A 13070-nucleotide genomic window follows, 5' to 3' on the forward strand; every position below is an offset into this window, starting at 1 on the left:
ATCCATACCCAAGAGGAAGGAAACGGTAGGCTGTAAACCACAAAATTTGGAGAAATGAAACATTCTACTGGGGAAGGGGGGGATGCACCAGAAAGCCTAAGGATGAACATGTTAACAGACTGCTATCTCTAGAGGTACATAATGCTAACAGATTGCTACCTCTAGAGGTACAGAAACCTGACAAGTCCTGGCTGTGATGGGCGGGAACAAAAAACATAGTACGAGGTGTAACAGAATGAAGTATAGTTGGGTATCATGCTGGAAGCCTGACATTTCACACACATTTTGCTGCAGATCCCACATAATCCATCACACTTTTACACCTATATATTCTATAAACACTCCTTCAATTTTCTTACCTGGACAGCAGGATTATGATTTAGTAGATCCAAGTATGGGGCTAAAGCATATGTATCCGGGTCTCTAGAAAAGCAGTCCCTGTGTGAATGCTTCATATATACTGTTCTTGTATTAATGGTGCACCAAGCCCATTTGAATGCATGATAATTAAAAATAGACTTAACATCTTTAGGAAACAAAGGCTGCAAGGAAAAGAAGAACTGTTGGGAAGAAACAAACAGTTCTTGGACTTGTTTTCTTTGCTCCTGGGCCTTTCTTCTCAAGGGCTCAGGAAGCAGGTTCACTATCCTTTGCTCCAAGCAAACTGGACAGGTATATATTTCAGGCAGGAGATCTAGATATGGTTTCCACAATGACTTCTCTTGGGCAAATTTCTCTGCTATTAAAAAAGTACACAGTGCTATCAAAGGAGAAATATGGGGCCTCCATCTGTTAAAAATGGGAAAAGAAGGCAAAAATATTATAACACATATCTCTACGCAATTCCTTTCACTACATATCTGGGTCTTAACCAAAATGTTAGTCCAAGGTACAGAATTCCCCCTGAATTATTGAGACTTGCTACAAAGTGTTGCTAAATAAGGCCCATTCATTTAACAAATGCACTCTAGCTGCAGCTAAATCCCAGGCAAGGGTATTTCAGATTGCAGTTTAACTGTTTGACTTTCCAGTGAAGACATTTTCATTTAATGACTCATTTCTGTTTGTGCCTTCAAACACAGTCAATAACTGGTGGCACATAAAGGGAAAGATACACTTTATCAAGACTTCTCTATTGAAAGTATCAAAATAATTCAAAATTCAGGAGAGAATTCATTTAAACCACAGAATATGCTAGCAGTTCTAAATTTAATCAAGAGATTTAAGAAACGTCAGTACACAAGGTCCAAGATTTTGTTAAGTCATTATCAACTTACTTTACAATGTATTCCCTGAGGTAGCTATTTAGTACAGTCTCAGTGGTGAGCAAACATCTTTCAGGCAAAGAAATAATCAGCTCTCCTACCTATGAAAAGTTAAAAAGAAATATCAGACAACGTAGCTTACAATACATTTCTCATTGAATCTCTATTCACTTTAGTGAGCCTGCTTCACCTGAATAGTTGAGTGGGAATGCACCACACAGCCTCACCATTGGATATCAGTATGTGTGTCTTCAGGGGCTGGGAGATGATTTACTTGCTTAGACCTCAAGCAGCCAGGCTTTCTCAGAATGTCAGCTTCTTTAGGCCTGAAAGGCTGGTGTTCCTACAACCTATGGACCTATATGGAAAAGAGGTGTTGGAGTTTCTCTGTGGGACAAGGAAGTATTCTGTAACTCTCCCCAGTTTTCCTCTTGAATTGATTACGCTCTGGATTCTATTGTATGTTATCGCATAATGTACAATAGGTGCAATCCTTTAATGTGTTTATTATTGAACATACAGTGCTAGGACCTTAAATAATGAAGTAAAATGTTGTCCTAGCTGCCCTACCCACCATTTCCTTTCTTGTTGGCTTCTGTTTCTCTTCAGCAGCATTTTTTCTTCTCACTATCACTGGAATAGATGCTTTTAAGCTATTAAACCCATGTTCTTAGTTGACAAGAGGAATGGGCAGAGACGATTTTAGCATCAGATCACAAAGGATCAGGAAAGCCAACCTGCCAGAGTCAATGTTTAGACTATTTTATAATCATGTACAAATTACAGTGCACACATTTGTTGTTGTGTGCCTTCAAGTCATTTCTGACTAATGGCGACCCTAAGGCAACCCTATCATAGGATTTTCTTAGTAATATTTGTTAAGAGAAGGTTTGCTATTGTTTTCTCATGAGGCTGAAAGCATGTGACTTGCTCCAGGTCACCCAGTGGGTTTCATGACCGAGTTGGGAACTGAACCCTGGTTTCCAGAGTCACAGTCCAACATTCATATCACACCACACTGGCTCCATAACATTTCGAATGTAGAACATTTCTTCATAAATAAATTAAAGTCTCACTCACAATGCATAGTTCTCCCATCACACCTGTGCAGTTGAGAAAGGAGAAGGAAGCAAGAGAATGAGGTGAGTTGAAATTTTGGCATAGGAATTTTGGCACGGCATGATACAGCCCTAATCAGTTGCTCTTTCTCTGTGTGTGCTTTTCTGAAGAGGAACTGTCACCTCGTAGAAAGCCAGTTCACCTTGGCCAATTCCCCCTTTGGGTCACCAGCTGCTGTCTCTTCCAGTCCCTCTGGAGAACATCTGCACATTTCTCTACCCTGGAAAAGGTGAGGTCTAATGTTTTATGTTTTAAAATTCTTGGTGGTGGTTAAGTAAAACTGCTAACTTTGTAGCTGCTTCAGCTCTGTTAGAACACACACTCCTGGTCTCCAGTGATTCCCTATGGGACTAGCTTCCCCAACCCTGTTAACATTAGTCTCAGTTTACATTGCAAGTCCACAAACACAACTCTAACATAATATGAGACCTGTTTATATATTAAAAAAAAGAAAAAGAAATGAAACTGTCTGGGTATATGAGTAAAATAAAATAATCAGAGCTGGGTACTTCATTTATTGAACAACTAAAATGATATAAGGCCATTCTGAGTGCTGAAGGTTTGAAAGTTCACCTTTTTAATAATATTTTAGGGGTCCAATAAGGGTATTACCCAACTCTGATTTTTTAAAATGGTATGTGTCTAAATTACTCATAATATCAGAATATGATCTTGTGATCTAATACAGGCAGGTTACAGACGGGCAAAAAGGGATGTACTCATGATGTCATGAAGGTAGAGCCTTCAGACAGGCTTTACCTGAATGCCGCCATGAACACGCCCCCCGCACGCCCCAAGCGGGAAGAAGCAGCATTAAAAAGGTGCTGCTTTTTTCTGCTTCTTTTCTGTTTGATACGTACCTGCGCAGCTCCGTCTGTAAGCTGCTGCACCGATACGTCAGAATTGCTACGCTGCAAATATAAGTTGCCGGTTTAAAAGCTCCGTGTCAGCTGCGTCGCATAATGGGTCGGGTTCCCGGGACATGCGTGGTTTGCAGCCAAGCTTTAATTGCAACGTCCGCTGCCATGGAGCTGTGGAAGCTGAGGCACAGCTGCGGCGCATTTTAAGCCTCGTAACCCTAACCCTAGAGCCACTTGTGCGCATGCATTGTTAGAACCGCGGGAAGTTGTAAGTTTTGCCGGCAGATGTTTTGGTTGTAGAAAGTGAAAAGGGAAAGTTTGGGATTTAAAGTGACCCCCTACACACATTCCTGCGCCATTTTCACCTGGGAACGGGCACAGTTTGGCTGCTCCTGGCACAGCTGTGTGGCGGCTCTCCTTTGCCACCAGGCAGGATGGCTCAGCCATCCACCAGCACCCCGAAAAAAGGCAGGGGGACGTCTTGGTCTCATAATGAGACGGCTGACCTCATAGTTATATGGTCCCAGCCAAACATTTTGCAGAAACTGGAGCAGTCCTACCTGAATGCTGACACATATCGAGAGGTGGAAGAAGCCATGAGAGCTGCTGCACCGGCACACCAGAATTGCTACGCCGCTACTTTAAGTTGCCCATTTAAAAGCTCCGTGTCTGCTGCGTCGCATAGTGAGTTGGGGTCTTGGAACATGCGCAGTTTGCAGTCAGGCTTTAATTGCAACGTCCGCTGCCATGCAGCTGTGGAAGCTGAGGCACAGCTGCGGCGCATTTTAAGCCTCGTAACCCTAACCCTAACCCTAACCCTAGAGCAACATGTACGCATGTGCTGCTTGGAAAGTTTGGACTTTAAAGTGCACCCCTACACACATTCCTGTGCCATTTTCACCTAACAATAAAAAACGCTAAAACTGTAAATATTGACATATGTACAAAGGAGGTGAGGGGAGATGGCAGGGGGACAGCGGTGGCAGCGGAGACAGCTGTGGCTGCACATTGCAGATTCAGCAGGAGCGCGGGGACCAAAGGAGAGGAGGCATCCATGATGCTGGTGACATTGGCAACGTGCAAGTGGACAAGGATGCCAACACCAGCTGATCACCAGCTGGCAGGAGACCACCATTGTTTTTGGGCAGAGCGGGGGGGGGAAAGTTTAAAGGGGCTTGGGCACTTTAAATGCGCACATAGGCTTTCTGCCGCCGCTGCTCTAGCGCTGCGCACCTGCGCATCCGCCAGCCGGCAAAGGAAAAAAAAGTACTACGAAGGGCACCCCCCCCCCGCCCTTTTACAAGGAGCTGTATGCTTTCATTAAAAGTGATGGAAGCATCAGGCCCAACAGACTAGCCACCAGTGGGGAGCGTGTCAGGGTCCCGGCGGGCCAACCAGCCAGAACAGAGCCTGTGCTGGTGGAGGAGGAGGAGGAGGAGGAGGAGACCCTGGAGCTTGAATGTGCCCAAGACCTTTTGATGCCCTCTAAACTTGCCCCCAAAGGCAAAGGGCAACTAGAGGGGGCCTGGGATCAAGGGGCAGGGAGCACTGACAAGGCACTAGGTCCCATGATGTCCCATAAAGACATCATTTCGCCTCCCAGGGCATGTGTTCCCTCCCAGCCCTATCTACTCTATTCTACCCTTCCTGTTCTCTCCTCCCACCATGCCTGGCTCACTGGTCCCCAAACCAGCAATCTCCAAACTCTGTCCTCCCAGGCGTTTGGACTTCATCTCCCAGAATCCCCAGCCACCTTGCCCTGTGGTCTGGGATTCTGGGACATGAAGTCCAAACGCCTGGGAGGACAGAATTTGGACATTGCTACCTCACACCACTCCTGCCTAGCTTTAGAGTGCACAGGGAAAAAGTTTAAAGGGGCTTGGGTGCTTTAAATGCGCAGACAGGCTTTCTGCCGCCGCTGCTTAGCGCTGCAGCTGCGCAGCTGCGCACCTCTCATGCAGCAAAAGAAAAAAAAGCCGCGGTTTGGGCCGCCCGTGCGGAAGCTGCCTCTTTTTTTGCAGCGTCCTTTGAGGCGGCGGTTTGGAAACTCCGGGTCCGAAACGGACCCAGGTGAGGCGTCTTCACTGCCCCCCGTGTGGAAGCTCCAACACCTGAAGCACGCCCCCGGGGCGGGCCGTCTGGAGGCTCCGCATTCAGCTAAATACACCTCCAAGACGTCCTCCCCTGCCCGTCTGTAACCCGCCATAGTTTAGTACAAAAGGGCCAACATATGGCCAACATAAAAGTAGTTTTAACCCCAGGATAAAAGGATATCTTTAACACCACTACAAAAGCATAAATAATATGTACAAGGATATCTCAAGAAAATAATTTTTTCTCATATTCTCAGTCTAGACCAGAAGATCATCACCTGCCCTTTCTCAAGTATACAAACCTGAAGGCCTTTTGTGGTCATCAAACCTCTTCCTGTCTCTAGGAAACAAACAAGAGAGAAAGATTCAATGAAATTTACTTCCACAAGATTCCACAGAAACTTACAATTGATTGTTTTGGTTTGCAGAAACTGGACAAAGGAAGAAGATAAGAGTGGTATAGAAAGCACGGTGCTTACTGTAATCCTGCACAACTTCCCGAAGCTCAAGCAGGCACACTGTTTACTAAACATGTCCATGGATAACCATGCTGGCCATACAGCAAATTATAACAACATTCAAAATCCACAAAACAGCAGTATGATTACTGGCCAACCAAAACACATAGAAGGGTATCAATGTTTTGTGGATTTTGGATGCTATTGTATTTTGCTGTGTGGCCAGTACGGTTACTCCTGTACAGTGGTACCTCGGGATACGAAATACCCAGGTTACGAAATTTTCGGGATACGAAAAAATCCCATAGGAAATCATTGTTCCGGGTTACGAATGTTTTTTCGGGATACGAAGAAAATTTTTGGTGCTTTTTTCGGCTTTTTCGCACGAAACGCGGCTTTTCCCCATTAGCGCCTATGGCAATTCGGCTTACGAAGGCTTTTCGGGTTACGAAAGCGGCCGCGGAACGAATTAATTTCGTAACCCGAGGCACCACTGTATATGCTTTCTAGATGTGAGGACAATGCATTTTAGCCACAAGAGGGGAATCTTAAACAAAAGGGAATTAAGAACTTGGACTTAACTCTTTGAGGCCTTTACCTCCAAAGGTAAAACTTTTTTTAAAATGGGACTACATTTGGCTTGTTCTGCCTAAGTAGCATCTTAGAAGTTTTCCAGATACAATAACACAGACTTCTTGAGAAATTCAATGTACCAGCTAAAGGAGGGGGCTGGTAGCCTCACATAGGAGAGAAATAACATGGATCAAAAGGAGGCTTCTTTTGTGTTGCCAAAGGACTTTAAATTTTACTTCCTGGACTTTACTCTTCATCGAGATGATGGCCAAGGAGGAGTAATGGCTTCCACCTACATGGATATCCCTCCGTACCATCTTAACTCAGAACAAAGTCTTGATAAAATATAAGCATATTACTTCAATGTCGTCACTTTTTTCTTTCTCCTGTTTGATTGTTAACACCTTTGCCCGATGAAAAAACCAACTGAGTTTTAAAAGCTTGCATCATTTATTTTGTGCATTCTGGCTGGCCAATAAAGACACGCCATAGGGATTGTCTTGATGGAGTGGCAATACATGCAGCAAAGAAAACTTTGTACTCTGCACACACTGAGTCTGTGTGTGCAGAGTACACTGTCCTTAGGAAAACTCATTAGCTCTTTTGGCTTTTCCTACCATCTGTATGCCGATGACACCCAGCTGTATCTTTCCGCCCCTGACCTTTCTCCAAGGCTTGAACAGCAAGTTTCGTCTTGCCTCACATCTGTCTCGCAGTGGATGCACCATCGGCGTATGAAGCTCAACATGTCCAAGACAGAGCTTCTTGTCTTTTCTCCTAAGCCCACCCTTCAACTCTCCTTTTCTGTCTCTGTGGACAACATTTCTATTCAACCAGTCCAGCAAGCCCGCAGTCTTGGTTTTATCTTTGACTCTTCTCTGTCGTGTATCCCTCAGATCCAGACCACAGCCAAGGCTTGTAGATTCTTTTTGTACAATATTGACAAAATCTGACCATATCTCTCCGCCTCTACTGCCAAGATCCTGCTCACGACTTGATTACTGTAACGTCCTCCTGGCTGGGCTTCCTCTTTCTCACCTCCGTCCTTTAATCTCTGTTCGGCATTCAGCTGCACGCATTATCACTTCCACCCACTGCTCTGACCACATCTCTCCTGTGTTGGCATCCCTTCACTGGCTCCCCCTCCCTTTCCGCGTTTAGTATAAGCTCCTGCTGTCGACATTTAAAGCCCTCCATGGACTGGCCCCTCCTTACTTATCAGACCTTCTTTCTCCTCACCTTCCCACCAGGGCCCTCCATTCTGGTAGTCACGGTCTGCTGTCTCAGCCCAGGATTTCCTCTGCCCCATCCCGGATTTGCCCCTTTTCACTTGCTGCCCCTCACTCCTGGAACCTTCTTCCCCCACAAGCAAGAGCCATCACTTCTTTAACCAGCTTCAAAACGGAGTTGAAAACCATCCTGTTCAGAGAAGCCTTCCCAGGCATTGCATAATTGTCCCTTACTATTTGATGTTCTTTTGGTGCCTGTTTATCAAACCATTTCCCGTATTGCTATGTACTGTATATGCATTATCCTACTTGAGAGTATGTATTTTCCCTGGAAAATGATTAACCATCCATTATGAAGCCAAGCCCTCCCTCCAGTCCAGCTGCCTTGGTCCAGGCCTTGGAGGTAGAGAGGAACTGCTGGACCTCTTACCCTTTCCCTCCACCACTCCCTTCTCCTTCTGTGTCATGTCTTTTTAGATTGTAAGCCCGAGGGCAGGGAACCGTCTAACTAAAAAGATTGCATGTACAGCGCTGTGTAAATGTACAGCGCTTCGTAAATAAAGGTTATTATTATTAATAATAATAATAATAATAATAATAATAATAATGTGAATTCTCGCCCAGAAGAGCTGTTCAGGGTGGTAAGAGATCTAACTCAGATACCCACCTCACAGAACCCATTATTAGAATCTTCAATAGCATGCTGTGACACATTAAACAATCATTTTGCAGATAAAATCTTTCAAATAAGAGCCAACTTGGATGCCAACATTACTGCAGAAATGCTAAGTGAGGTATCCAGCAACTCCGTGAATAGGTTTATATTGGATCAATTTGAGTGTGTGAGTACAGAGGACATGGATAAGGTCCTTGGAAATGTGAAAAAGACAACTTGCCCTCTCGGTCCTTGCCCTTCATGGCTGGTTGTCCAAGGTGGAGATGCAATAATGACTTTTTGAGAAATGTCATTAATGCCTCTCTCAAGGAAGGCCAGTTTCCATCTTGTTTAAAAGAAGCAGTACTAAGGCCGCTTCTGAAAAAGGCTTCCCTTGATCCTTTGGACAGGAATAACTATAGGCCAGCCTCAAATCTTTCGTTTTTGAGCAAAGTGATTGAGAGGGCTGTTGCCCTTCAACTCCAAGCAGCCTTGGATAAAACAGATTATCTAGATCCATTTCAAACCAGTTTTAGGACAGGATATGGAGTTGAGACTGCTATGGTTGCCTTAATGGATGATCTTTGTGTAGGTACTGACAGGGGAAGTTTGACACTGTTGGTACCTCTGGACCTCTCAGCAGCTTTTGATACCATCAACCTTCTGGAATGCCTGGGGGAGTTATGGATCGGAGGCACTGCACTGCAGTGGTTCCGATCCTATCTCTCAGGCAGATTCCAGATGGTGAGGATGGGGGACAGCTGCTCCTTTAAAAGGGAGCTCAAATTTGGTGCCCCTCAAGGTGCCATTCTATCTCCATTGCTATTTAATATATACATGAAGCTGCTGGGAGAAATCATCTGGAGACATGTGGTGGGGTGTTATCAATATGCTGATGACACCCAGATATATTTCTCTATGCCTCGTGTTGCAGTATTGGCTAAGGATTGCATCTCTCCTCTAAATGAATGTCTTAAGGCGGTAATGGACTGGATGAGGAAAAACAGACTAAAACTGAATCCAGGTATTCGTTGTAGGGTCTCCTAATCCGAGTGTGAAGATACGTCAACCAATCTTGGATGGGGCCCTAAGGGACAGTGTTTGCAGCTTGGGAGTGCTCCTGGATTCGTCCCTCCAGATGTCAATCCAGATAGATGCGACGATCAGGAGTGCTTGTTATCAGCTTTGGCTGATATGCCAGCTGCAACCCTTCCTGGAACCAGGGAACCTGAAAACTGTAGTACATGCATTGATAACCTCACGACTTGATTTCTGTAATGCGCTCTACATGGGGCTACCCTTGTGCCTAGTTTGGAAACTTCAACTAGTTACAAATATGTCAGCTAGATTGGTCGCTGAGAAATCTAGAGATGACCATATAACACTGATTCTAAAATCTCTCCACTGGCTGCCTATTAGTTTCCAGGTATAGTACAGTGGGCCTTTGGTATCTGCTGGGGTTTGGTTCCAGAAGCCCCCGTGGATACCAAAATCCATGGATGCTCAAGTCCCATTAAATACAATGGTAAAATGATGTCCCTTGTAGAAAAGGGCAAAATTAAGGTTTGCCTATAGGAATTTGTATATATTTGAAAGTATTTTCAAGCCATGGATGCTTGAATCCATGGATAAAAAATCCGTGGATAAGGAGGACTGACTGTACAAGGTGTTGGTAATAACCTTTAAAGCCCTACATGGCTTGGGTCCAACCTACTTGCAGGAACGCGTTCCTCTGTATAGTCCGTCCAGCACAGTTAGGTTCTCTGGGGAAAACTTATTACAGCCAATAAAGACTAGGCTGGCTACAGTTACCCAGAGGGCCTTTTCGTCTGCCACTCGTAAACTATGGAATGGCCTGTTGGAGAAGATCCGACATATTACCAGCCTTGATTGCTTTAAAAAGACTATCAAGACAGATCTCTTCCGACAGGCCTTCCCTGACTGATTGATTCAGCCCCAGTGATACAGACTGTCCCAATGATCCCCTATAGTGTCCTGCTTCTATTATGAGTGTTTTAATTATTTTAATCATCTTAAATGTATTTTATTGTTTTTGTTGCATTGTAGTTAAGTGGAATGCTTTAAGGGAGGAGGGATAGTGGGATTTATTTTATTATGTTATATGTTTTATTGAGTGATGCAATCTGCCTCGATCTTATTGGGGAGGCAGCATAGAAATATTTATTATCATTATTATTAAAGATTTTGTTGTTTTGTGGATTTTGGAAGTTATTGCACACTTTCTACTGTGAACTCTTCCACAATTACAGACCTATTATTTTAAAATGCAAGTCTTTCCCACATAGTCCTTCAGACACAGAGGCAGCAGAGGTGAAGAACCTGTATCCAGACAAAGACCATCAGGAACTAAACACCTGCACTAAATACTAAACACCTGTGGATGAGCCACAGCAGTGCATTTGAGCAAATACACCAACCCCATTCAACCATACACTCTCCCCAGCAAACTTACTCTGGGGACCAAGTCTGGGGGACCAAGAAAAAGCCAGGGAAGAATAGCCTTCATGGCTAGCAGGAAGCCTATGGCGCGTTACAGACGCGCCGAAGGGGCGTACTAGGGTTAGGAAGGGGCGTGGTAAGGTTGAGAAGGGGCGTCCCTTCCAGACACCCCTCAACCCTAGTATGGACCAAGTCCGTACAAAATGGCGGCGCCCATCCACACGGGGGCCGCCATTTTGACGTTGCAGACGCATAGCGTCCGCAATGACTAGCGCAACTAGCGCCTCACAGCGCCACTTCCAGGCTGCAGAAAGAAGCGCCATTTCGGCGCTTCTTTCTTGCTGCGCCCAGGAACCGCGCGGTTTGGCCACTGTGGTTCCCGGATGCAGCAACCGGCAGCGGCACAAGACTGCCCGTTTTAGGCGGTCTGTAACACGCCTTACACTCCATGAATCTATCCTATGCCCTTTTATACCAAGTAGTATCCATCCTGACCTCCTATAGTTTGTATTGAAATACAGTGTATTCCATCATGCTCAGGACCCAACAATGAGCTTCACTGGATGATTCTAGGTTCTAATATTGCAACATATTGAGAATAACTTCTGTTTATTTACTTTGTTACTTAGGTCCCATTTCTGGGTGTTCTGGTAAATAATGTGGGAGCCATGGAATGCAAAGGGAATAAAGCTTTGGTTCACAAGCAGACCTGGTTTCTCTCCTTGAGGTCAGGAAGAATCAACTACCTGGGGTCTAAGAAGCAACAAGACAGTTATGCTAACAAAGCTTGTTTCAGCCACATGCAGTAACAGACCAATATGAGAAGAAGATACAAAGTTTGTTATTCAGTGCAGCTGAGTGCTCAATGAGTCCACTATGTTCCTTGCACCTTGATAAGGTTTAGATTTATGTCACCCCATGAAAACAATGGAAAACAATTGAATATACTTCCCAACCAAACACCGAATCACACATACATGTCACTCTCCAATCCAGAATCAAATTTCCACTTGGTAACTTGGTTATGTCATTTACCAACCCAGAAGACGAGAAGGAAAAAAGAGATCATTCAGAAGAGAGGAAAATGTAAGGGAATCTGAATTGCTCCTCTTTTTCTCTATTCCTCAGTAATTTTACTTTTTGTTCATGTTTAGTGTTGTTAGTGGGGTTTTATTTGTTCTAGGCTTTCTGGATCCCAGTTTGCCTTTTCCTCTTCTCTTTAGGTAGGAGCTACCATAAATGTGAAATGGGCCTAGGATGTCCAAACAGGCCAAAAAATGGGATGGACTTACATTTCTAAATTTAGTTTCAGTGGTACATAAAATTTCTCAACTTTGGTTAAACTGTGCTTCAAAACGTAGAGAGATCTTGTAGCGCCTTTGATACTAACTAAAGAAAGAAGTTGGCAGCATGAACTTTTGTAGAATTAAGTGTACTTCCCCAAATGCATCTGAGGAAGTAGACTTAAGTCTACGAAAGCTCATGCTGCCATCTTCTTTGTTTAGTTAGTCTCAAAGGTGCTACAAGATCTCTTGACATATTGATTATACAGACTAAAGTGGCTATGTCTTTGTATGCTTCAAAATGACCATCTTGTCAGCAGCTACACAATCCCTTGCTCAGTCTTTTAAATGATATTTTTTCCAGGGTTCATACTCTGTAGCGAAATGGAAGAACTATGATCTGAATCCACCTTATCATCAGCTCCATGTAAATAGGTCCACATGTTCTACAGAACATTCAAGCTTAATTACATAAGGATTAAAATATGATTGCTATAAATATGGTGATATTTTGATGCCCAGTTTTATTGATGGTAACTTTATTTAGACCATGTAGACTTACTTTTCTACTAGACAAAGTCTATGAGATAACAGTTTTTAAGATTACCTGGAAATTGAGCAGGTCTTATTTTATTAACATTGCAGCCTCTTTCTTTCAGCCACTTCTTAAGTAATATATATTCGTCTTTGTGACTAAGACTTTCTAAACAAGAAAAGGGGAAGAAATTAAAAATATTAAAATCTATCATTTTAAAGTATACCTTATTTCTACACTGATTTACAGAAAGGCTTGTCATAATAAAATAACTACTATAAATGCAGATTACATCATAAACCACAGGCACTGAAACAGATGGAGATAATCAAAGTAAAATTAATGAAAAAAGCTGGTATAACTTCTGGGAGCAGGGCAAGGTTTTTCACTTTTGGACTCATATTAAAATCATCCTCCCAAGTAAAAAATATGTTAAATCAATTCCATGTTCCTACCTACACCAACATTTACAGCAGTGATGACAGAACATTTGGCTCTTCAGATACTCTAGATTTCAACTCCTAGAAAACCCAGCCTGCT

General features: G+C 43.7%; 1 protein-coding gene across 6 annotated transcripts in view; it reads right to left on the minus strand.

Moving 5' to 3' along the window:
- SETD4 (SET domain containing 4) overlaps positions 1–13070 on the minus strand; it is a 35682-nt gene that overhangs the window by 6995 nt on the left and 15617 nt on the right. For 3 of the 6 annotated variants that reach the window (XM_042456667.1, XM_042456666.1, XM_042456668.1), the window contains exons 3-6: positions 12603–12698; positions 5616–5677; positions 1278–1366; positions 360–789 (exon numbers count right to left, since the gene is read on the minus strand). In XM_042456667.1, the coding sequence (XP_042312601.1) occupies positions 360–789; positions 1278–1366; positions 5616–5677; positions 12603–12698 (677 nt within the window). Of the gene's footprint in view, positions 1–359; positions 790–1277; positions 1367–2345; positions 2369–2526; positions 3063–5615; positions 5678–12602; positions 12699–13070 lie in introns of those variants that run through there. The other 3 variants (XM_042456671.1, XM_042456669.1, XM_042456670.1) reach the window with 3 other exon arrangements.

This window comes from Sceloporus undulatus, chromosome 3 (genome assembly GCF_019175285.1).
Source record: "Sceloporus undulatus isolate JIND9_A2432 ecotype Alabama chromosome 3, SceUnd_v1.1, whole genome shotgun sequence".
NCBI lineage: Eukaryota > Metazoa > Chordata > Lepidosauria > Squamata > Phrynosomatidae > Sceloporus > Sceloporus undulatus.